Here is a 26,821-nt window from a genome sequence, read left to right on the forward strand (position 1 = left end):
TAAATGAATATAAGAGATTGCTGATTGTGGCTGTCGATATGTTTTGTCTCTGACATTACTCCCCGTGTATCCCTTGTTCCCTCTGCTCTAACTAAATGTCGTTATCCTCATTAGGCGCTGAGCTCATGTCAGCTCCACTGTACCTCGTCCCATGAGGCAAACAGGATTAGGATAAACTAATACTGATCCCTGTTCAGTGCTTAAAGGTCTCCAGATGAGGTTTAATGCAATTATGATGGAAAATAAAACAAAAACAACAACAAACATAATCTAATTACTCACCTAAAAAGAAAGTGGGTTTAAAATAACAGACAAACATCTCAAACATGACAGAAGTTTTATTATTGACGACACATGTTTGAATAAAAGCCAGCTCATTTAATAAAGCACTGATTCCTTCATTATATCTTTTAAATACCCATTTGGATCAGGGAACACACGAGAGATGGGGATCAACACTGACTTAAATAATGAGCTGAGGAGTTGCAGAGTGTTTCGGACACGTCGTCTTGTTCGGACCAGATTTCCCTTTTAATGCTTCAGTTTGTATGGAGGCCCATGAAGGACGTTGTTTAAATGATAATGTCAAACTTGAAAATTAAAAAACGTGACTCTACAGTAGCATTAAAGTTCTCTACATATGTATCTTAAATTAGCAACATTCTTGTTTGGGTGTTCTATGACCATATTAAAATGAAAACGAACAAGCTATTTGACATGTAATTTTCAGAGGTGTATCTGACTGTACAGCATGTTAACTTTATGAAAATTAAATGTCAAATGCCATTTTCATTTTTTATCTATTGTATTAATTTTAGCACACTGTTTTATTTTCATCATGTTTAATTATTAATGTTCTTATATTATATTGTCATTAGATTATTTTATTCTTTTATTCTTAATTTATAATTTAATTTGCCTTAGTGCAGTCTTGAGGGCAGATAACTGTCAACATCTCTGAACCGTTTTATTGTTGTTTTTTATCTTTATTGTTGTGGTTTGTTTTTCACCCATTTACTTTCTGTATTACTTAATAAATTATGCTTACAGTTAGTTTTATAATCAATACTATTTTCAAATTGTTATAAAAATTATTTACAAATAGAATCGTATAAATAGAAAATCCGGTTATATTGTTTATAGTGCATTTTAAATTTTTAAAATTGAATTTAACATTTATATATTGTTGACTGTACAGCAGTGAAATCTTTAAAACTTAAATGTCAAACTTTTTTTTTCATTTTCATTTTAATGCACTCACAGAATGCCCATACGCAGATGTGAAAATGAAAATGCAAATTGAATTATTGCATTTTGATTTTAATTTTTACTAAAATAACGCAGACAAATGTGGAAAATTGTGGGATTGCATTTTAATTTTCAAGTTTACATTATCATTTTAATAAAGTCTCCTCTGGGCTTCCATATTTTTCATGCCTAAATTGTGCAGATCCCTTTGACTTTAAGGTATAATCTATAACATGATAATTTCGTCACATGTGTAATACGTCAAACAGGGGAAGCTGCTCTGACGCTCATAAATCAGAGCGTTCCTGTCAGTTTACATTCATTTATTCCACCTCGCCGGGTGAACATAAATAAAGATAAAGAAGTGCCACTAATATTAAAACACTCCCGAATCACACCACAGATATTCACTCTGCTCTCAGAGGGTGAAAACGTCAGTCAGCGTTAAACGTGAAGCCGAGCCATAAAAGCAGAAGCAGCAACCAATGATTAGCATTTTTTAAAAATAAAAAATGTAAACCAAACTTCAGCTTTATCAACTTTCTGTTGTTTCTTACTTCTGAGACGTCTCATGAACACAATCTGAGGAATATTTAACTTTATGAATTTACACGTCTGCTGTGCAATTCAACGTTATAGCTTTGAAACCTGTTTATATTTGAGGCCTTGTATAAATGATGCATAAAAGCACAAGTCAGCGTGTACACTGATTTCTAGTAGCTTTTTAACAAACCTAAATTTAGTTTATTACGTGACGTGCACTAAAAGTTAGATATGTTGTTGTAAGGCTGTTTTTACTCTATATTTTACTTATTTTTCACAAATCTCACGAAAAGAAAATAAGTCAGGAGGTAACGTCTCACACAGGCAGCTTGTTTCTGGAGTTTAATACTGACGCTGCTGTTTTTGTTTTCGGAGTGTTTAAATGTTACGAGGTATCTGAGCACATTAAAGATTAAAAGCTGCTGAGTAATATATTTTTTTGTTTTTCAATATACTACATCTGTTTATGTGTCATGACCTGCTTTGGTTCAGCTGGTGATTCTGGGATTGCTGTTATTAATTCAATTCAATTCAAATTTGCTTTATTGACATGAAAGTTATAATAACAATATTGTCAAAGCACTTAGAGAATTATTATTATAAAACTGTAGGTTTGAATTAATGCATTATAACAATAAATACTTTGGCACTGTTGGATTAAAAACAGACTTTGTGGCTCTGAATGATAGGTAGGATTAATTCACACAAACTGAATCTATTGCTGTTAACATGGAGCGAACAATTACCTATGAGTTAAAGAAAAGCACATATTTTCTATGGAAGACCATTTCTACCAAAACAAGACGGAACGATTAAAAAAAAAAAAATGTATGATGAAACAAATCAATGGTCAAAATTATGATGACTTACTATTATTATTAATATTAAAAATCTCAGTAAGTCATCATAGTTTGACACAGACTTTGGTAGGTACAAATTATGAGATATTTAGTAAAAATTATGAGTTACTAAGTCAATGTTTTGATACTTAGTCAAAAGTTATTAAATCTAAGTTTGTAGTTGTGAAATCCAAAGTATGAGTTATTAGGTCAATGATAAGATTGGTAAAAATGATGAATTCTGAAATCAAAACTATGAATTATTACATCAATGTCCTGATGCGAAGTCAAAATTATGAGGTATTAAGTAAAAAAATTTTAGATTCTCAGTCAAAATTATGACTAACTTCAAAATTATGAGTTTTTAAGTAAAAATGTGTAGATACTAAGTCAAATTAAGACTTATTAAGTCCAATTTTTTAGATAGTAATTCCCAATTATTAGTTCTTAAGTCAAAATGTTTAGATACTAAGTAAAATTCTGAAGTATTAAGTCAAAATTTTTAGATACTAACTCAAAATTATGAGTAAGTCCAAATATTTAGATACTGAGTCAAAACTATGAGTTATTAAGTCAAAATTTTTAGATACTGAATCAAAATTATGAGTTATTGAGTCATTGTTTTTAGGTACTAAGTCAAAGTAAATTTTGAGTTGCTAAATCAAAATCTTTAGATACAAAGTCAAAACTATGAGTTATTAAGTCAAAATGTTTGGATACTGAGTCAAAATGATCAGTTAAGTCAAAATGTTTGAAGACCAAGTCAAATTTATGACTTACTTCAAAATGATGAGTTATCAAGTCAAATCTTTAGACACTAAGTCAAAATTTTGAGATGCTAAATCAAAAACTTTGAGATGCTAAATCAAAAAAATATAAGTTATTCGATCAAAATGAGTTAGGTCAAATTTTTTAGAAATGAAGTCAAAACGAAGTTAAAATGTTTAGATACTAAGTCAAAATTGTGAGTCACTATTTCTTAATATAAAATCAAAGTTTTGACACAGTATCTCAATTTTGACTTACATAAAATATTTTTATTTTATCAAAATAACTCGTCATGTATTTTTCTTTTCTCAGCTGAAATGATCTTCCGTACTCACTGCATGTGGGATGACGTATATATTTTAAATAAAAAAGAATTTGTAAGTGTTGTTAATATATTTTTCTGTACACATCTTTTATATTGTGATTCTATGCAGCATGTTATACGCACAGCCCCGTACTCTTTACGTATGAGGAGCTACAAAGTTTGAATTTGCTGTAAGTGCTGGTGATGGACCGACGAGTTGCTCATGTCAACAAAGGAGAGGAAGTTTAAAGAAATTAACGGGACACAAAAGTGTTGCTCTCATTTTAAGAATACTGCAGTGATTGTGTGTTTTCAAGTTTGCCTTTTTTAAATATGGGGGTTGTTATATACTGTAATTCCCTCAGTCTTTATGGAAAAGCAAACACTTCATAATCGGAGTTTTAGAAAGGAGATTTGCAGCAAACTTCTGTGTCCCGAGCCTTCATCTGTGGCGTCACTTTCACCCACTGAACATATCGTTAACCAACTTTCCACTCTCCATCCTACGACTTGAGTTTACCCTCTCCTCCAACACATTCTCTAACATCTTTAAAGTCTGTATGTGCCATAACTCACGGAGATAATACAGTATGATGCTCAGGGGTTTAAATAAACTTCTATCTAAGCTGGAGCCTCATTCAAGGTGAGTTTCTTCTTCCTGTCTCACCTCGAGCTTATGAGTCGCAGTGTGAGTCACTAGTGGTGGTTTTGGTGTGCAATTGGACGCTTCACAAGCCGGCCTCGGGGTGATGGACATGGGAGTGTTAAGAGTTTTGTCCAGTGACTGGTGACTCTACATGTGCTGTAACGCCTCCTGGGCTTGTTCTGTGTACACGTCGTCCTTCCCCGTCCACGTGCCAAGGCCAGTGTTAAAGTGCCCGCCCCGCTGTGAGCTCCGCTGCTTGTCTCGGGAGAAGAAACTAAACCTGAGAGAGGAGAGGAGACAGAGAGGAGCTTTAATGTGATGTCTAGTGATGGATGGAGGATGTATGATGTGTGTAGCGTGTACAGTGAATATCAGTCATTTGTAAAGCAGTGTTAGCGGTTATAGCATTTCAAAATGTTAAAATATTATTTCTAGCAAATGAACTGTGATATTGAACTCAAGTAAAAGGAGTCTCTCTATGTCTGTCTGTCCTTTAGTTTTCTCGACAACCGTTCAGCCAGTCGACTTCACACTTTGCGAGTCTATCGCTGAGGACCCAAGAAATGCAGTGTCAAGTGTGAGCTCTTGAGATCTACGAGACACATTTATTAGTAGTACAGCAGCCATATTGGTAATATGCAAATTAGAGATCATAAATAAAATATGACTTTAAAATGAATCATAAATCCGGGTTTTCCAATGTGTTTCTAACTCTTAAAAATATTAATATGCACCAAGTTTCCCAAAAGAGTTTAAAAAAATAAATAAATCGTGATTTCAGTCAGGACTACTGTAGTCAAAGAAAGACAAAGCAAGAAGACTTTATTTCCATTTGTAATTTGCTGTTTGGCTGTATGGCTCTGTCCTGGGACCTCTCTGCCCTTCCACGTGCCTACATGGAAAGCCTGAGGCAGAGAGAGCACACCATGGCTGTGTCCGAAATCACTCCCTACTCACTAAATAGTGCACTAAATAGTGTGTTCGCCATTTTGTAGTGCTGTCCGAATGTTTAGTGTAAATTCATGCACCCTATATAGTGGACTCATAGTATCCCACAATGCAGCGTGAAAAGTAGCGTACAATCGATGGTCACTAACCAAGCAATATGTACCATGATGTGTACGCCAGTAGCAGATGGCAGACACCACTGCTGTATGTGATGTGAAAAACAAAATTGTCATGTTTAACTTTCCTCAGGAGGGGGTGTCATTTGACTACTGGTCTGACACTGAAAGTTTACATTGACAATTCAGAAATGATGGTTTGTGTATCTATTTCAAATATAAATGTACAGGCCTAGCATAATCTTTTCACTTACAATTCTATGACGTCTTGCTAGTCTAGCAAGAGCAGCACGTCTCAGCCTTCTCTCTCTGGTAATGTTTTCTTCTTATCAAAATTATTTTGATACTTGTAAGAAGGAACAAAACTATGGTGCCATTTGCTGGCATTTCCGCAACGTTTTGTTGTTTGTAAAAGGACCGAAAAGGACAGGAAAGAAAGTAAGTATATCGGTTTTGGCAGTTTCTTTGGCAGTTTGGTTTTTATGGTGAGCGCGAGACATTTATGAAGGTGATAAAACGGCAGTCGGGGGTGGATTTAATGACAGTAATGACGTACTTAACTACGCGACGGATTGGTGTCCGAAAGTGTTTTAATGAGCTCACTATATAGTCCTCTATATAGGGAATTCCCTATATAGTGAGCAGGGAGTAGGGAGTAGTGAATGATTTCAGACACAGCCCACTCTGCCCTTCCACGTGCCTACATGGAAAGCCAAAGGCAGAGAGAGCACACCTCTCTGCCCTTCCACATGTCTATATGGAAAGTCAAAGGCAGAGAGAGCACACCTCTCTGCCCTTCCATGCGCCTACATGGGAGCCTAAAAGTCCATTCTCACTGAGGGCGAATATCCGCACGGATTATTCTCGCAGAAAAATATAAACGTTGATTTCATGGGTCTTATGGAAGTTTGCACACCTGGGCGGAACTTTCGTGCAGTGAAAAAAGTTTCCGCCCAGACTTTGACCTCCCGCGGAATTCGCCAGCAGAACTACACAGCTGGGCCAATGAAACTGTTTGTTTATAGTCGCGCAGACCCGGGAGAGTCCGAAATCCAGCCAGTCAGGACAGTATGGGAGAAAGGTTGATAAACCTTGTTTCACAGCACCCCGTCCTTTTTGATAAAAGACAGGATGATTCTATGAACAGTGAATTAAAGGACAACGTCTGGCAGTCCATTGTCCAGCTTGGTGGCTGCGGTGAGAGTGGTAAGTGCTAAAGAAAGTTGATGTTGACATTTGTTAAACGTTAGCTTGCTAGCTCGCTGCTGCTGCTACTACTCTCGTCCATGTTCACCCACACCCATTAACACTGCGTGGAATTAGAACACAGCAACGCGAAATTCCGCACCGCGTCCGTACCGCGCCTGTGTATATGATTTGAACGCAGAAAAGCCCTGCGCGAATATTCCACAAATCGCTGCAGTGAGAATGAACCTTTAGGCGGGGAGAGCAGCTGCAAAGACCCCCCGGGAACAGAACAGAGCAGCATCAATGACAAACAAAAATGACATTGATAAGTCAGATACAGCTTAAAAAAAGGTGGAGGTGGGTTGCCACCATCTTGGAAATATGCAAACTAGGGGTCCTGATGCATCCAATCATAAAAATAAGCCTTCCAAACCATTTAATAGACACCAAGCAGTATGTGTAGGTTCAAAAGTTAGAGCCAAAACAGTTTTCGGATGGCAGCCATATTGGATTTTGCCGCCATGGTCATCAGAATGTGAATCTGCTATGCCCCGATATCCAGATGTCTTCTACGTACTGTATATTAAAGTAAACATATATATGTACTAAATTTGATGCTTTCATCACCAAATGAATAACTGGTCAGTGATGCGCCCCACTAGAAGTGTATCAGTGGGGTAATGAAGTTACAATGGGCCCCTGTGCACGCTATTATGACAGGCCCTTGTGCATGCTATTGTGTTGACATAAAGAGATAATTAATATCTAATTGATATACAAATGGTCATTTCAAAATTCTCAAATTATCAAATTAAATGCTAAATGTTACACAGAGCACATTTACATTAACATAAGTTAAATTATGTTTTAATACATTGATTGTATTGTTGTTAATGTGCTTAACACAAGAAGTTTTAAAGATTATAACTGGAATTAACTCATTCTGTGTGAACGAATCAGTGCAGCATGGAAGAATAAAACATGATGAGTTCTGTTACAAGTTGTTTAATCAGTAACTATTGTAAAAAAGCTAAAAGCGCTTTAGTTTGTAAATATGGACAGAATTATTTTATGAGTTTAGAGGCGCAGACATGTTGTTACTGTGGTCAGTGAGGAAAAAGACAAGACGACAGACTACACGTAAATTCTGACTGGCTGATTTTTTTGATCCACAATCGTCCCACTGGACAATTACAACAAGACAGCCCCACAATCAGCCAATCAGAATACTACAAGGGTGGAAGAATAGGGTCAAAAAGCCGGCACATGCATGGACAGGGAGGCTGTTAGCTGAGGAGACTCTGAAGCCAACCAAATATAGAGTCATACAAGCGATACGAGACGTCTGATTGGCTGTAAAGTGGGGTCATCTGGGATCAAACCAGCCGCCACCATCGGCATAATGGCTGTGAAGATCCTGTTACACAGAGGTAAAGACACACAGGCACAAACAGGAAGAGATATGTGGAGAAGGAGGGGAGGGGGGAGGAGACAGGGACCACATCAGCCTTTGACCTCTGACCCAAACCTCATGGTACAGTAAAAGTCATGCTGTAGTTCAGTTTAGTGTCGATGGGAAAATAAAATGAGTGTGTGTGTGTGTGTGTGTGTGTGTGTGTCATGTGCTACACCTGACCCGTGACCACATCATGCAAACCATCAAGCATGCGCACAGAGTGCTGAGCGTGTCTGAGAGAGCTGGAAGGAAAAGTCAAGCATCTTTTGTGCACATGCTGATGAAAATTAAAAACAGAAGAAACAGCACACACACTGATTGTTAGGCACGACTTTCTGCAGAGTTATTAGAGGAACTGTCTAAAATCACCCCCTGACAATCACCTGACTGATCCTTTCATTGTTCTGTCACACAGGGCCTTTCCCAAACCGCCATCTACACGTTCGCCATATCAGTTTCACTCCGTTTCCGCTTCCAAATGGAAGACCCACCACTAAGTGCCATCCTAAACCAACTAGTGAGGAGAGGAAGTGAGTTATAAAACCCCCTGACAGCCAGCCTGCACCGATGCAGACTTGCTGAGCATGTGCAGACGCTCCGTACAAATTAAGTTCCACAACCACCATTACAAACGTGACCTGCTCAAACTAAGATCACTCATTTATAGGGCCTATTGCTCGTAGCTCGTAGTGAAGGTGCCTCACCTCACCTCAAATAAAAGCTCCTCTGCTGACGTCTAAGGAAATTACTATAGTTCTATGAAGTGTAATATGAGGTGTTATTAACTCCAGAGAAAACAAGCAGTAACATTACATCCCAAAGACTCCGCAGTAATCTAGAAACTACAATGAGACAAGATCTGCTTGATGCAGCTCAGCAGGTGACTGATTAATCACATCGTATGTTAGCTTTGCAATTACTTATCACAGCAGAATGTCAATTAAAATAAAAGTCTTCTTCCTCTTCGCTAACTTATTTCCTTTTGGAAATTTTACCTCTGATCTCTGGCATAAATCAGAGCAGCAACAGAGTTCAACACATTTTCCTGAGCTGCTGTTTTAGATGCCAAACAAACACAGGAAGTGGAGTGTTTGCACAGTATGAGCTGTTTCCAGTTATAATCTCTGATATTTATAGTGGATACAGCTGAAACACAAATATTCCTGTGGTATTATCTTGAGTTGGTGCTAATACGTTTCTTTTATGGGTGGTGACGTTTTAATAATGACTCAGTAGGAAGTCACCTTGTTTCATATCCACTGAAGCAAATTTTCCTGAAATCGAGGGTACTTCTTACAGAAATACAAACTGGGAATGGAGCTAGAAAAGTCGTTTCAGTGCACTCAGTACTCCTCTCAAATACCCCAAACAATAGCTTACAAATAAAGGAGAAATGGGAGATTGAAATGAACTCAGACATGTCACTACTTCCAAAATCTGGTGAGAGTTTAAATGGAAAGTGATAACAAGACATTTCCAGACCCCACAAAGAACAGACAAGTGCTGGAGAAAATGTCGCCCACAAACTGGAAACAATATATATATTCTTTAGTCCTGCCCCAAGTTAAGCAACTTTTGGAGGGATGTGTTCAATGTCCTGAGAGCAGTGATTCATCAAATATCCCCAAAGATCCAAGGGTGACTCTCCTCTGAGAAATCCCTGAAGAGTTTGAGGGGAGAGTGAAAATGTGTCTGTTACAAATCCTGAACCTCCAACGTACAACATCTGGATTAAAAAACTGTAGGAACTGTATGAGAGGTTGCAAAGACCAAATTTCATAAAGAGGTGGAGCCCTGTAATGAGTTTGTTAATGCAGTAAAGGAGCTCCAATATCCATATCCCTCTTTATATTTTTAAGTTTACTCTATTTCTTTATTAACATTTTTTTCTTCTTCTCTTGACTTTCTCCTTTATGTCTTCTGTCTTCCTATTTTTCTACTCGTCAAAAATCTGTACAAGGATAAAGGTACTATGCACTATGTGAATGCTTAAGTTGAAATAAAACATGAGTTCGAAAGAAAAATTGAGGGTACTAAAATGTTATCATACACCTTGTGTTAAAAGCCTGAAATAGTCCCAGCTGTTTGGTGCAGCTGATGAAGAGACGTTACCTCTCTTGAGCTTGAGCCAAGATTTCATTTGCATTTCCTTGAAACTATTTGAGCATGCAGAGACCTGTTTAATAAGCCTTTACTCAGCACATGCAAAGCAGTCTGAGTGTTTCTAATCTCACAGTAAAGGACAGTAGTCAGTGCGAGTGTTTGCACAAGCAGATGTGTGAGTGAGTGTGATGTGTGCGCACAACATACAGGCGCTTGATTCCTGACTCTGGCTGGGCAGAAGAACGGGAGCGAGTCCTCAGCTCAGGTGACGGAGACGGAGAAGGACTAACGATCTCATCTTCTATCTCATCACTGCAAAAACAGATGAATTATCAACAACATAATTATGTGATTATGATATTTCATCTCCTCAGATTGACTTAATGTGCCTGTGAGTACCTTTTGTAGTAGGCCAGCTCCTCCTGCAGCAGGAAGACTTTGGCCTTGAGCTCGTTCCTCTCGTGGAGGACGTCCCTCAGCTCCTGCAGGGTGAACCGGGGCCGGTTGGGGTCCTTTGGATCCAGGCTTCCCGCCTCCTCCTCACACAGCGCCTCCTGCAGACAGACAAATGCATCACGAGGAGGAAACAAAACCAGAGAAAGGGAAGGAAGGAAGGAACGGAGGCGGGAAGGAAGTGAGGATACCTTTGTAAAATATTGGAACACAGCAGGCATGTCCTCATCGCACATCGCCTCCTGGTGGCAAACGGTGAACTCTAAGTCAGACATCGGGCCTTGTTCCAATACATTTGTTCGCCCTTCCCTCCTCCCTTTAAGCTACAACTCTGTTTTGTTTTTTTAAACTCAGCACACTCGAGACATTCACCGTCACTGTTAGAAAACGCCTGAAACACTTCAACAACACATGCAGCTCACAGAGGTCACTCATGCACTGAGCAAAAAAACAAACCATAATACTTATTAATATGTATTCTATAAACAAGTCCAACTGAAATCACATTTAGATTTCCCTTTATGCAGTCAAAGATAATGTCATTTATATTGAATTTCTTGTCAACATTTTAAATATTGAATAAAAGTGTCACCAGGAGCTGACAGGCTGAGCTCCTGCAGGGGAACGAGAGACAGAGTAAACAAACTTATAGGCTACACATCACGGGTCACCAGCACGCTGTTGGAGGTGCAAGGGAATAAGGATCACACCAGCATCGTAACAGACGCAGACTCAAGTGACATTTGCAGGTATATTTGATGTGCTGGTCTGGTCTCTAAACTGAGCCCTTTTCCACAGTAAATATTTGTTAATTTGTCACTTTTTCAACAACTTAAGCTTCATTACGCAGGTTGTTCAGAGCTGTGGCTCGTGTGTTGTGTAGCAGGCTGCTGCTGTCTGACTGTTAATAAGTGCATTTCCATCAGCCTGTTTTCATTTGGAAATGCAGGGAAAAAAATCAAGATACTCCAAAAACGTTTCTATGCTTGGCTGAGGTGGAAAAGTTGACAAAATGTGACAAAATGCAATGGAAACAGATCTGGTGAATAAATGACAATGCATACGTAGCATTTAACTAATGTCTCATTCGCACAATACGACTTTCAAAGTCATCAGATCGCCGTAATGCTCACACTGCACGACTTGCTGTCTTTTATGTAGGAGTCTTGAAGTCGTCGTTTTTTACACTACACGATTTACCGTCGACAGGGGATCACACACTACAAGCTCTTTTATCAGGAGGAATCCCAGATGAGTATGTCTGTCCTCCAAACTACTATTTTGTCACAAAAACACTTGCGAGAAGTGACAAGGGAAATGGAGTAATACTGTGCACTGGATTTGCACTGGACTGGATTTTTTGTTGTCGCTGGCACGTGTGTTCACAAAATAGTCTGTTTCCTCTAGTTGCAACAACTGTTATCCATGCTGCAAATGCAACACATTCAGTAAAGTTCCTATCATGACTGGTGACCCCAGGTTTACCCTCAGCTTTTGTCTTGCCCTGTCATTGGCTGTAGGTCATCACAGGTCCCTGACAGGTCCAAATATTTAGCCTGCTAAACATCTGGGATGCGTTTGCAATGCCTTGGCAAGCGTCTTTGTTTTTATCTTTGAACGGTTCACACATAGCACACAAGAGCCAATTTGCAAATGTGAATTAGTTTCTGATCTTGGGTTTTTTGTTGGGGAGCTCCATAAACTAAGGTCAGTGAAGAGCTGAAATCATCAGATCTGTGTGGAGTGATGAGGAGACTGTAACCTTCCTCACACTACTACACGAAACAATCAAAAATGTCATATTCCCATCATGTTTTCCACCATTTGAGCTTCGACTGGAGCTCCTTTGATGACGTCCAGGGTTCCCTCACCTTCTTAAACATCAAATTCAAGGACTTTTTCAATAATTTCCGGGCTCAATTCCCTCAAACTGAAGGACCCAATACGGTTAATTAATGTTACTGAATTACTGAGAATCTTTATAAAGAGAAGAAGCAGGCTTTACAGAAGCTCTTACAGACAACTGAAAATAGAGAGGTTTGAATGTGTAAATATTTCTCAAATTTCCTGTTCAATGTGACTAGGGATGCATGATAATATGGGCACGTCATCAGTTTTCAGTCAATATTGGCTTTAAGATGAACTATCAGCATCGGCCAACTTTATTTATTTATTTTTTTGCACCATGAATCAATACTATATACACTGAAAAGTACTGTATTTCATGTCTCCATCTGCTGGTGGGCCGTCAAGGTAAGAGTATGCATGTATAGTAGCATGTTAAATTCCACTACAGAAGAGATTAAAATTAGGTGAGGAAAAAGTGGATATACCAATATCGTATCGACCAAATAAGTTGTTATATATCAGCATATCGGGTATTGGCAAAAAATCTAGTGTTGTGCATCCCTAGTTGTGCTTTTGCTGCAATGGTTAAATACCACCGTCTATATGACATAAATAAATATATGACATAACTGCAGTGGACAGAAACAAGCATTCATTTCTTTTTTGATAATTGCCTTGAAATGTGGTTGAAATTTGAGCTCCTTTTGAGTGGAAACTTGACAATTAAGTATGACATTACTGCTTTATGGTAACATGGTTTAAAATGAAGCTATGTGATTGGACTATGTTCTCCATATATGTAGAAACAGAACTAACGGCATTCTGATGAATTATGCAAAAACAGGAGGAGCCATCATGAAACCAAAAAATATAAAATATGAATTTCTCCCTTTTGGTTTGTGATTTTTCTCACAGCAGAACAGATGATTTACAGAGCAGATATTTATGCTGTAGTGTGAAAAAACAAATCAATTTCAGTTGGACTTTAAACTAGCATTTCTACTGTCAGTGTCTCAGGATCATGGTGCACTAAGGGACAACTTCAAGTGCTGTTACAGGCCGAGCTGTCGAGGTCATCTATATTCAGAAAGGTCATCGGTGCAGTCGTCCAGGACGTCTCACCCAGTTGGCCAAGACACGACAAATCCTTCTGACACTCTGTTAGTTCTTTAACACCCATGCCAAGGCCGTTCAGCACTCCTCATGGGTCAGACGAATGTTAGTCTACCAACTGATTCTGTGTTTCTACTGATAGGGTTGATCTTCTGGGAGGGGGAGTGCAGGTTTGGAGTTAGAGTCGGGACAATCACAACACTCTGGTTCGCTAACGAGCACTTCTGTATTACCCAAAGCAACACCGCCTCGTCCTCCTCATCCCCGTCCTCGTGTCCCTCTGGGCTGAGGGAACTGGGCAGGGGGTGTGGCGGGGGAGGGTCAAACCCACCCAACATCAGCTCAGAGGGATCAGGTGTGTCTGACCAGCCCTCAGCCCCCAACACCACTGTAGCAGCTTTACCACGCTGGTGGAGTAAAAGACACTTTAATATCTGTTTACAAAGCATCCTAGTTATTACCTCTTCTTGTCAGATGTTTTTAGTGATGTATGCACCTGTAGTTTATTGGTTATCCTATTGGTATGAGGACTTAGAACTTCAAGAAACAGTTTGATGTTTTTGGAAATACTCTTATTTGCTTTCTTGCTGAGAGTTAGCGACGCTTTCCAGCTCCTCCTGGGGGACCCTGAGGCATTTCCAGACCAGATGAGATATGTAATCCATCCAGTGTGTTCTGGGTCTACCTCTAACAGGAGGCGCCCAGGAGGATCCTGATCAGATGTTGAACCACCTCAACTGACCCCTTTGACGTGAAGGAGCAGCGGCTCTACTTCGAGTTCCCTCCTGATGTCCGAGCTCCTCCCCCTATCTCTAAGGCTGAGCCCAGACACCCTACAGAGGAAACTCATTTCAGCCGCTTATATCTGTGATCTCATTCGTCTCGGTCACTACCCAGAGCTCATGACCATAGGTGAGGGTTGGGACGTAGATGGACCAGTTAATCGAAAGCTTCGCCTTCCAGCTCAGCTCCCTCTTCACCACGACAGACTGGCGCAAGTGCATGCATCACCACAGAAGCTGCACCAAACCGCTGATCCATCTCACACTCCATTCTACCCTCACTCGTGAACACGACCCCAACATGCTTGACTACAGTAACTCTTTTCCAACTCAGAGGGGCCAATCCACTGGCCTCAGATTTGGAGGTGCCGACTCTCATCCCAACAGCTTCACACTCTGCTGCATACCGCCCCAGGTCATGCTGAAGGTCACAATGTAATGAAGTCAACAGAAGCACATCATCTGCAAAAAGCAGAGATGCAATTCTGAGATCTCCAAACTGCGCCTCAAGATCCTGTCCATTAATATCTCAAACAGGATCGGTGACAAGGGGCCACCCTGGTGGAGGCCAACACTGACCGAGAAAGTGTTTGACTTTACACTGGGTATGCGCACGCAGCTCTAACTTTGGTGATACAGGGACTGGATATGCTTGTATTTGTACAGTAAATATAACGTTAGAGTCAGGAGAAGGTTAGCTTAGCTTAGCATAAAGACTGGAAAGAGGGGGAAACTGCTAGCCTGGCTCTCGGCAAGAAAGCAAACAAACAAGATGTCTAAACTGTCCTTTTTAAGACTATTTTTTGGTAGTTTGACCATTTTCAGATAAGAAAATAAATAAAGACTAAGAGAGAAAGAGCATGTTATGTTAACCCTCAATGCACTGAACTCATATTCAGCCAACAGATCTCATTAAAGTCAACAAGTTCACAGAATATTAGAATCTATTAGAACACATTCTTCTGGGGGTTTTCTGGCACATCCTAAAAAACTGATGTCAGTATTAAATTCTGTCTCTGACCTCATATGTAACTCTTTCAATGGCTTCCTGTGCTGTGTTACCTCTGCAGGTGATGGGGGCTGAGGTGGGGGTTCCTCAGGGTTCTGGGCGGGTAGGTCTCCTTGAAGTCGTTCCTTTAAGCGCGCGACTTCCTGCCGGAGGGCACTGACTTCCTGCCCCCGCGCCTGAGCCCCGGCCTCCAGTTCCACCTTCTGTTCGATCAGTGCTTTCCCTTGAGCCTCCACCACGGAGATTTTGTGGCGCAGGTCATGATTGATTTTCATGAGGCGAGACTGCTGCTGCTGGAGCTGCAGAAACACACAGACGGATAGAAACAGGGCAGTGTGGGTAAATAGGGATATATGCACTGAACATGAGGAAGTGAAAACAGCAGAAAAAGTCCATTAAATAGAACTCATCAAACATTTTAAAGCTGCTTTGGGAATTTTTCTTCATACATAAACACCAGGTGTTGCGCCCCAAATGTTTATTCCAGTGTCACATATGTCTGTCATGACACTGCCAGAGCAATCACAAATGCAAATTGGTTTATTTTTGATTTTTGGTTATCAGCGGGCTGTGACAGAGCAGTGACCAGGCCCGCCCAGTGTAGATGGTTAAACACAGCACAGTAATACCAGCTATTCACAGAGCATTAGGGCCGGACTTGGCACCTATCCCAGCTGACACTGGGTGAGAGGCAGGGTTCACCCTGGACAGGTCACCAGACTATCACAGGGCTGACACATAGAGACAGACAACCATTCACACTCACATTCACACCTACGGACAATTTAGAGTCACCAGTTAACCTGCATGTCTTTGGACTGTGGGAGGAAGCTGGAGCACCTGGAGGAAACCCACGCTGACACAGGGAGAACATAAACTCCACACAGAAGGGCTAAACCACCCTGGGAACCCTCTTGCTGTGAGGCGACAACGCTAACCACTGCACCACTGTGCCACCGCCTGCAGAGATGAGCCGGTATATTATAAGTTGGTTTATTAAACTAATGCCTAATCCTGTCAAAAGTGCAGCAAACATCTTTCTGCTCAAGAAAACCTTTAAAAACCGTGCAGCTGATTGTTCTTTTTTTAAGCAAAAATATCCCATCCCATTGCTTCAATACTGACACAACAGTGCCATCAATAAAAAGTTCCACATCAGCAGCAGCCATCTGTTGTTTCCAAAAATGCCTCAACCACACTTCTCTTTACAGTCTTCATTTAAAACACGCTCCATATTAGACAAACAGTTGTGATTAGCTCAGCTGGAAATCTGTCCAAAGCAGAGTAGGACTAGATGAATCTGCCAGAGCAAATAAGTCATGAGCTCACAGATTTGTCTGGTTCCCAGGCAAAGGCATGGCCACTCCTGGGAAATATTCTCCACTGAGGGGACAAATTAAGACTAAAGAGTAAAAACTAAAACAAAAAAAACTTTCCTGAGTCAAAGGCAGAATCAACACAGCAGGTGTGCGTTGGTATTGTCCCTCTGCAGAGGAGAAATTCTACTTTTTTTATCCTGTGAAAGTTGATCTATATAAAAACAAAAGTGTATGAGAAAGTTATACAGACAATTCCTTTGCTCAGCTTCACCTGATGGTGTCAAGGAAGACCATGTTCTTTGATTATCCCTACACTGTGTCCTTTAAGGATCAATGGCACACATGTATCTGATTAAACTCGCACAAATATCTGTATCAGAAACAGATTTATGTATTCAGATACTCCTATTTGAGAAGTCAGGACCAGAGAATGTTTGTTGCTTTAAAAAAAATGACCAAACAATTTAAAATCATTGGAACCAAAAGATCAATGTTCTGTCAATCGACTAATCCGTTAACCAACCAATCATCTAGGCTCTGAGTACTGACCCTATCAGAATTGAAAAAAAAAAGATGTGTTTTTGCAGCTTTAACAGAAAACATCACAGCCTGCAGCTGTTTGTCGCCTTACTGCTTCTATGTCCTCGTTTTTCAGCGTGAGCTCTCGGTCCTTGGCTCGAATCTCGTCTCTCTGCTTGTCCACCACTTCTTTAAGCCTCTTCATCACCTGCCTCTCTCTCTCTGTCATACCTGGAGACCACAGAGACGAGACAGTGAGGGGGGGAGAGTACGAGCAAACAAAAACAAGAAAGGAGGAAACACATATTTATCAGATATATTCTTGACAAGTTGTTTTTATGGTGAGAGAAAGTCAGCTGTACAGAGGAAACCCGGATTTGTGTGCATGCATGCATGCATATGTGTGTGTGTGTGTGTGTGTGTGTGTGTGTAGTCTAGCAGGTGTGCTTGTACACTGAGACTGGTCTGTCCACAGTGTGTCAGGGTGACTGTGTCCTCTGTGTGAAACCACGAAAGAGCCTCTGATGCAGAGACAAGACTGGCTCGCCGTCAGACACAAGAGAAGGACTCCTTTGTGTGTGTGTGTGTGTGTGTGTGTGTGTGTGTATCAGAGGGAAAGAGTGGAAAGAGTGAGACACAGTGAGTGTTTGTGAAAGTTTTCTGCAAAACCAGAACACAAACAACAGGTAGCAAATAATATAAGTCTTTCTAGCTTCAGGTTATAACTTAAAGGAGTAGTTCAATATTTTGGGAAATGATTCGCTCTCCTTCAGAGAGTCAGACGAGAAGGTTGATACCACCCTCGTGTCTGTACGTGAGACACTAATCGTGCTAATAAGTGAACTTCAGAGATGCTGGCAGGCTGATTTTCCTACCTTGAGACAGAGACAGACCTTGTTCCCAGTCTTTATGCTAAGCTAAGCTAACCAGCTGCTGGCTGTAGCTTCATATTTAAGGCACTGACATGAGGGTGGGATCAATTTTCTCATCTAAAAAACAAAAATGTATGTAAGGGCTACATCCAGTGGTGCAATGTACCTACATACCTTTAGTCAAGTACCGTGCTTGAGTACAATTTTGAGGTACCTGAACTTCACTTGAGCATTTCTATTCTATGCTACATTAGGGACCATACACATGCCACATCTTTAACCACCTGGAAAACACGAGGTCGGGCGCTGGGTGTTACTCTTGTGCCTTTTCTGTGAGAGTTTTCAAGAGCGCAGCAGCAGGTCATGTCTGAGGTTGCTAAATAAACCTAACAAGCATCATATCATAGACTACTTGCCTAAAATCCTGAGTGCAGAGCTGATCTTCTTCCAGCAGCTGTTTATAAGTGTGTGGGACAGATGTAAAGCTCTGGGTAGCCCTGCACTAACATGATCAACTTCTTCTCCATGTTTACCACACACTGATATTTACGGTTGAAGGGAAAGATATCTGTCGGCTGTGATTGTGTTTTTTTGGCTTAAAAATGACTTAAATGATTAATTGATTAAAACATATTTTAAGCAGCCCTGAAGCATATTTCCCAACATATCAAACTATTCCTGCAGACACCATTCTGTCTGTATTATAGAACATTTTGAAGCATGGTTTCCTCAAAAAGCACCCATTTCAAGGGCTGTTAAACGTTGTTGGAACAAACTCTTAAGTAATGAACCCTGCTCTCTGTCCTCACCCTCGTGCCTCTGCAGGTCCTCCTCACTCAGGGGGTCTTTGTTGGACATGTTGGTGAGGAGGGACTTGTTCTCCTCCTGCAGCTGAGCGATCTGGGTGAGGAGGTCCTGAGCTTCTCCTCTCCACACGTCCTCCACCAGCTCTAGCTCCTGCACTCAGACAAGAAAACACAAGTATTTTAGTACATTAAACATTATTAACCACGTCTATTACATACGATCATACTGAAGTGACCTCATTCACAGTGGTGGAATGTAACTAAGAGTTTTTTTCTCAAGTACAAATATGAGGTGCTGGTACCCTTTACTGCACTACACCAATAAAATGCAACATACATGTAAATGCAGCTGTAATATTACTCCAAAAACATAATGTATAGTAGTGAAGCACTGACAGAGGACATTTTACTGCACTCTTAATACTTTCACTTTTAGTACTTAAAAGTACATTTTGCTGATACTCACTTTTACTTCAGTATGGTTTCGAAAGCAGGACTTTAACTAGTTGAGTATTTTCACAGTGTGGTATCAGTACTTTTACTCGAGGAAAGAATCTAAATACTTCTTGGACATACTTCCCATCAACCCGTCCAGCGACCTCTCTGTCCTGTGTGTAAACTTCAACATTCGTTATGTTTCTCTTCTGGTTCTAATTCAAGTTTTCCTTTAATTTGTCACCGTCTGTGTGCAGAGAAAAGCTCGACTGTGCTCTAACATTGGATTCGGTCTCACACATGACGACATTACATGCCTGCTAACGTGTGGAGACATTTAGAGCACCATGCAGAGATCTGATAAAACGCCAAGTGTACACTAGACCGGGCGAGAGCAGGGACAGAGAGAAGTCCACAGCATGGTCTCAGGCTAAACACTGGACACATGTAATAATACTAACAACAATAATAATAATAAGTTATTGTTGGTCACTCATTTTAGAGATGAGAGAAAGTAAATAAAGGAATCATACGAAATAGGTTTTCTGATCCACAACTAACCTTTCCTTCATTGTCGTTTAATTCATTTTGTTTTGTATTGTATTATATTTTATGTCGTCTTTATTTAGATGTGGGTCACAATGTTTGTTTTTTGTTTGTGTATGCTACACAATCTCAAGCACAAAAAATCTACAACTTCTTTAAAGTAACGGAAACACATAAGTATTTCCTAGTTCCAAAGTAAATCCCTTTCTTTTTTGGTTTTATAAAAAAAGACCAACATTTAAGCTTCACGAATGACAATCGTTCATTTTCTGTCACTCAACAACGTGTATTAGCTCTACATACTGTGCAGTACTTTCAAACTGTTAGCTATAATATAAATTATGTACATAATTTGTGAAAATGAATCCTTGGCACCACCCTACAAAATGTTATTGTGCAGTTTACATTACGAGTGGTGTGAATCACGACTTGATATCACAAACTTTCATAACGATACAACATTATATTGATTCTTTGGAAAACAATATGATATTTGCTGATGCCATGAAGCCTGCCACAGGGGCCTGCGATCGATATGCAATGCCATCAGTAAATATCTTTATTGTCTTTTTCTTGGCTGCTCTTCATTGTCTGCGTGGCGCTAGGCGCTAGGCTGCTGGCTCTGTTTAAATGTTTGTGAAGGAGGTGTGCTTGCAAAACAATAGGGACACAGGTGTGCAATGGGAATGTCAAAATAAAGGTGTATCTTGAAGATGAAAATATGTATAGATGTTCTCCCTTTGCATCGATGATACTGGATCATTGATCACTGAAGCGATATCCAGATTGCTTTAACGTTGCTGTCCTGATTACAACTGTGACATCTGCACAACTTACATTTTCATATTGGGGTTGCTACGGTATGAGATTTTCAATGTGCGATAACCGTCTCGGCATAATATATCATGGCATTAAAGAATTTATATTATGAACAGTCAGGATGACCCTTAAAGCAGTAGTTCCCAACTGGTGCAGCCACAAGTCCAGATTCCTCCTTCGTCATCAGTTCAAGGTCCACACAGTTTAACACATTCAGTGTCGTACTTGCATTCGGCCATGTTGTCAAGCTAGTTTGCTGTCACTGTCAAGTAGCTGTCCGCTAGTCACTCGCTCTACAGCACGTCAAAGTAAAACCTCTGTGCTGGAAAATTACTGTACTTCAAAATAAAGTATGATTTTTTTACAAACTTGACATGTTCACGAGTCACTTGGGGTTCACTCAGAATACACCCGTGACCCATTTTTGGACCGCGATCCAGAAGTTGGGAATCACTGCCTTAAAGGACTGAAAACGGACGGGTTATTTTTGGTTGAACAAACGTTTTATTACTATAATTGAAACTTGAAACCATTTTGTTAATGAAAGTTTGTGTCAAAAGTTTTGCCTTTGAAAATAACTAAAATAAAAGAGAGATTCCCCGTCCAATATCGCAGATAAGAAAATGTACACGATACAGCTACTTTAGTATTTTAATACTCACGTTACATAATTCATGACAGAAAATTAATCTCAAGTTGACATGATAATTTAAAATTTGTATGTTTACAGCCTCTCAAATCTGAGATTTGATGATTTTGCAATAAATGATAATAAATTGACTATCACTGGGTTTTGGACTGATGCTTTGCCAAGAAAAGAAATCGGATGATGTCATCTTGGGCTGTGAGCAGCTACAGTGTAAATAAAAATCATCATTAGTTGCACCTCTAGTACATCTGTAAATTTACATCTATGAATTTTTATTTATTTTTCCAATTCTAATGTCTACTCTTGATCTAATTATTATTCTTTATTGGACGCTGCCTGCTTAGTCAGTGTGTGCATGCATCCTTTTAAGCATGTGAGAAATGAAACCTTTCAATGTTGAATCCTGCACACTGTGTAGGAGTGTGTTTATTGGTGTGTATTTGTGCTGTAGGTGTGACATTGTCTATGTGGAAATCATATAAGCTGACTGTGCCGTCTCAGTCACGGTGGAATCAGCCGTCACCTCCAGAGACATCCACTTTATCACACTCATGAGACACAGTTAATCAGTGAACAGCGCGGCTCACTCACCGTCACGAGAAACTTACATATCAACTTTTTATAGCGTGGAGCGAGTGACTCTGAGCTGTGACTGTGTGTTGTATACCTCAGTATTCCCACAGTGTGTCTGTGATACTCAACACTGAGTTTACAGTGATCTACAAGTCTGATGTACTTATACTTCACCTAAATATTTTCATTGTATAACACTTCATACTTATACTCAACTGCATCTTACTGTAAGTTTATTTTCAGATTAAGATTTTACATTTAAATAATAGTCGATCAGTTTACAAAATACAAAGGCTGCAATCTGATTAACCTGCTCATTATGGCATATTTCATCTGACCAGCAGTACAAAAATCCAAAGCTGTTTAATTTATATTATATATGACAAATAAATGTTTGGCTTTTTAAAAAATATAACAATAACAATAATAATAATAATAATAAAAATAAAAAATAAATTAAATAAACAAATTCTTGATGACTTGCCAATTAATTTCCTGTCAATCAACTAATTTATTAATCGATTAATTGTTGCAGCTCATGTTTCAGATCTCTGTGAGATCTTTATTTCTACTGAAGAGACTTTGATGACTAATTGGAAACAATCACACATTTGACCGATATAACTGCAGAGTGAAGAGTTTCCTGTTGAGTCAGGGACACAGCTCCCATCAGCCGTCATCAGCTGCAGCCAAACAAACAGGAACTAGAATCTACTCTTGTGCTTGTAATGGAGTATTTTTACAGAGGAACTGACTTCTACCTGTGTAACACTGTTAACTGAGGACTCATAATGGAGTATTTTAAAGATGGTGCTGGTACTTTTACTTAAGTAACCTTTTCTAATTTTGTACTTTTACTTGTAATACAGTATTTTTACAATGGTACTGATAGTATGCCTGTGTAAAATTGTCAAAGTTGACACTGGTAGTTTTACTTTAGTAACATTTTCAGTTTCTGAATTTTATTTGTAATGGAGTATTTTTACAGTAGTACTGGTACTTTTACAAGTAACACTGTCAGTTAAGGACCTATAATGGCATATTTTTTCAGTGGTATTTGTACTTTTACTAAAGTAAAATTTTCAATGACGGACATTTACTTGAAAGACAGTATTTTTAAAGAGGTACTGACTTTCTCCCCGTGTAACATTGTCAACTGAGGACTCGTAATCGAGTATTTTAAAGGTGGTACTGGTAGTTTTACTTGAGTAATGTTTTCAATTAAAGAACTCTACTTGTAATACAGTACTTTTTTCAGTGGCATTGGCACTTTTACCTGTAGCACTGTCTATTGAGGACCTGTAATACAATATTTTACCTATGTAACTTTGTCAACTGAGGACTTGTAATGGGGCATTTTATAGTTACTTTTACTTGTAATGGAGGATTTTAACAGTGGGTACTGGTGCTTTTAACGAAGCAATGTTGTCAATTGAGGACCTGTAATGAAGTATTTTTACAATGGTGCATGTACTTTTACTTCAGTAACATTTTCAATTGAGGACTTCTACTTGTAATGCAGTATTTTTCAGTGACACGAGTACTGTGACACTGTCTATTGAGGACCTGTAATAGAGTATTTTTACAGTGATACTGGTACTATTACCTTTGTAACAGTGTTAAATGAGAACCTGTGATGGAGTTTTTCTCAGTGGTTCTGGTGCTTTCACCTCGGCATTGTTGTCAATCGAGGATTTGTAATGGAGTACTTTTGCAGTGGTGCAGATACTTTTACTTAAGTTACATTTTCAATTCAGGAATACTATCTGTAATAGACTATTGTAACAGTGGCACTGGTACTTTTACCTGTGTAAGACTGTCAACTGAGGACTTGTAATGGAGTATTTTTAGTTTCTTTTACTTGTAATAAAGGATTTTAACAGCAGTACTGGTACTTTTACTTAAGTTACATTTTCAGTTCAGGACATTTGCTTGTTTTACAGTGGTTTTGCTTCCTTTAACTAAACAACATTGTGAATAGAGGACCTGTAATGGAGTAGTTCTACAATGGTGAAGGTACTTTTACTAAAGTAACACTTTCAATTAAGGAATTCTACTTGTAATGCAGTATCTTTACCGTGGCACTGTTACCTCTGTTGAGGGTCTGTCATACAATATCGTTATAATGGTGTTGGTGCTATTGCCTATGAAAGACTGTCATATTTTTGGAGTATTTTGTTAATTTGAGTAAAGAATGTGAACACAGTTACTTTATCTACCTCAGGTTATTAGGGGCCCTGTAACATTTGGTTTGTTTATTTGTTTATTAACAGATCAGATTTAGATATAATTTGCAGATATAATCTAGATGCACAGCTTTAATGAGTGTACCACTGAGTGACAGGGCCTGTCATTGCGCACTGTGACACCTTTCTGTGCTTCTTCTCCTTCTCCAGCCGGTCTATCCGCTCCAGCCGCAGCTTGTCCAGCTCCAGCCGCAGCTCCTCGGTCTCCGGCCCGATGCTGTTGCGGCTCACCATCACCTCCAGGATCTCCAGGACCCGGACCACTTTGGGCATGAGCCTGGACAGAGCCTCGCAGCCGTACTGGTCTATGATCCGCTCAAACTCCTGCCCCACCACCGCGGCGATGTCGTACACGTCCATCACCGTGAGGTCAGCGACATTCTTCTCCAGGGCCGCCGACCCGGAGTCCTCCATGACGGGATAGTTCGGCCCTCCCCGGTTTCCTCTAATGTTTCCTCCGCCACCACAAACTTCCTCCCTCTGGAAGAACAATTCAGCTAAGTTAGCTAAACTCTACCGCGTTCGCTTCATAAACTACCGACAAATACACCGTAAACCCGGATAAACCACCGGAACTATGGTTTATCCATCACTAACGGCTCAGCCCGGGCGTTAGTTTGATTTGTTTGGGATAAATATCGACTGTGGCCCATCGCTGTAGCTCCTGACTGACCACAGCGTCAAGTCCGCCATTTTGGAATAGACAACGTCCGGGTAGGCCTTTCAAAATAAAACCAGATTACCGCTGTTCTTCAAGTATTTTTTTTATATTATTTTTTGTATTATAATATTAATGTTAATATTAATAATGATAACAATAAATATAATATTGGATATTTAGATATTTAATTATCTATTAACCTTGTGGATACAGAAATAAAATATAAAAAAACTGGAAGCAAACGAATATGACTAAGTTGTTGAAATATAAATTAATAAAAATAAAATAAAAATAGCTTGATGAATCAGTTCAACAATTTCTGTATTATTCAAATTTTCAAGATTTAATGGAATTATTTGTCGCCAGTGCTATAAACCTACCATGTACATTTACTGTACTGAAGCATAATTTTAAGGTACATGTACTTCATTTATGGTATTTCCATTTAATGCTATTCAAGCCTAGATTGCTACTTTATGTAGCTTTAATTTAACACATTTTTATACTGTTTTTCTTACATTGTTCCAAGATGTGCACATTTCGGTACTTAACTACAACTTCTAAAAACTGCACAGTTTCTTTCTTTTTTTTTCATATATTGTACATATTTGTATAGACTTGTATTTTCTTAGATATCTTTTACAATTTTTCTCTATTCTATATTTAAATGCAACTCTTTGCATTAGATTAAACCAGTGGTTCCCAAGCTTCTTGGTTTCTGACCTCTACAGATTTGGATTATTGACACAAAATATGCATATAGATAAGTAGTCCAAAAAGTACTGGACTCATCTCATATAGCAAGTAGCTGAAACCTAATCCATATTTCCTGAACAAAAAAAACAAAACAAAACAAAAGAGACCTCAATAACCTCAGTGGTAAGCCCCTAGGTGGGTCCTACATTATGACCTTATGTTGGATCAATATCTAGCCTTAAACGCATGACTTCAGTTTAGATTGTGCACATACCATAGTGTATATTCTTAAACACAGATGAGGCCAGGTTGGTTCTTCCGGCATATGAGCACTTGTTGGTTTCTGGATCTCTGGGCTAATAATCAAATGGCTATAAATGTTCATGTTCACTTATTTTTATTGTCTGATCTGTACAGTTTCCTAAAATGCAAACATTTGTGTGTGTTTCATTGTCGCAGTAAGGTAATGTACATTATACTGAGAGCACTTAAATGTGTACATTACAGTAAAATTCCACGAGTAAATAATTACATTTTTTTATTAAATAATTTCCCCTCGGGGATCAGTAAAGTATTTCTGATTCTGATTCTGAGGAAAGTTACAATAACATTTAATCGATTAGTTTTTTAAGTAGCCAGTTTATTTAACTTATTCTGTGTAACTGGTGGTTTATTTTATTTATTTATTTGTATTTATGGCACTTTGTCATTTTTACTTTCAAAATATGGAACTTAAACATTAACTGTGAATAAAAATAATATGGATTTAGAGGGTAAATACACGATTTCAAAAGGTATACTTTAAGGGAGCAGTGCGGAATAGTGCTTTTATTTTGAAGGTGATGATATCTAATTCCGGTATATTTCCATTTCATCTTGTTGTAACTTGACGCAGCTGCACTCTGGTCCCTCCGGGAGTCTACAGTGGCCACTTCCATGGTGGTGAGATTGCAGTTTGTATTGCGCATGACAGAAATAACAGACAGATGAGGTCGCTGTGAGAATATAATACAGCACGAAGAGACGTTCACTGGTTAATATTCAGATCCTTTACTTCAGTTAATGTGCCTCACTGTGAGAGTACTCCGCTGCTAGTAAAAGCCCTGCAATTAAAACATTGGTTACGTTTTTATAAGCAAAATGGACTCGAAGCATTCAATTAAAGGTATTGACTGTGCAGTAAAATGTTCCCTGTCAGTGTTTTACTTTTATATATGATGTTTTTGAATTAATGTTACTGCTGCATTTAAAGTTGTTCTCACTTGAAGTCTTGTTGTCCTGCTGTCAGCTGTAATAATGCATTTTCCAGCTGATCC

The 26,821-nt window shown here is 39.2% G+C and overlaps 1 protein-coding gene across 4 annotated transcripts; it reads right to left on the reverse strand.

Annotated features, from left to right (window-relative positions):
• Positions 1-320: 320 nt before the first annotated feature.
• Positions 321-24,833, reverse strand: rilpl1 (Rab interacting lysosomal protein-like 1). 4 transcript variants are annotated; one of them, XM_049604473.1, is made up of 10 exons: positions 24,272-24,833; positions 18,884-19,031; positions 17,315-17,433; positions 15,418-15,663; positions 13,807-13,980; positions 10,804-10,854; positions 10,559-10,713; positions 10,367-10,471; positions 7,930-8,017; positions 4,487-4,628 (listed from the first exon to the last, which is right to left on the reverse strand). In XM_049604473.1, exons 1-10 carry the CDS (start codon positions 24,560-24,562, stop codon positions 4,623-4,625), a joined length of 1,383 nt encoding a protein of 460 aa, XP_049460430.1. In that variant the 5' UTR covers positions 24,563-24,833; the 3' UTR covers positions 4,487-4,622. The 4 variants fall into 4 exon arrangements, with proteins under 4 accessions (XP_049460429.1, XP_049460432.1, XP_049460430.1 ...); XM_049604472.1 differs by lacking the exon at positions 7,930-8,017 and having other exon boundaries at positions 321-4,628; XM_049604474.1 differs by lacking the exon at positions 4,487-4,628 and having other exon boundaries at positions 7,924-8,017.
• Between the last annotated feature and the right edge of the window lie 1,988 nt (positions 24,834-26,821).

This window comes from Epinephelus fuscoguttatus, linkage group LG18 (genome assembly GCF_011397635.1).
Source record: "Epinephelus fuscoguttatus linkage group LG18, E.fuscoguttatus.final_Chr_v1".
Lineage (NCBI taxonomy): Eukaryota > Metazoa > Chordata > Actinopteri > Perciformes > Serranidae > Epinephelus > Epinephelus fuscoguttatus.

What these genes read in the sequence shown, in the direction of transcription:
- rilpl1 (XM_049604472.1), bottom strand. Translation starts at nt 24,562, where the DNA reads ATGGAGGACTCCGGGTCGGCGGCCCTGGAGAAGAATGTCGCTGACCTC. An exon ending in AGGAGAAGAAGCACAGAAAG is followed by an intron (nt 19,032 to 24,271) that starts GTGTCACAGTGC and finishes GTCTGAGTGCAG; the next exon opens with GAGCTAGAGCTGGTGGAGGA. An exon ending in GAGCTGGCCTACTACAAAAG is followed by an intron (nt 10,472 to 10,558) that starts GTACTCACAGGC and finishes CTGTTTTTGCAG; the next exon opens with TGATGAGATAGAAGATGAGA.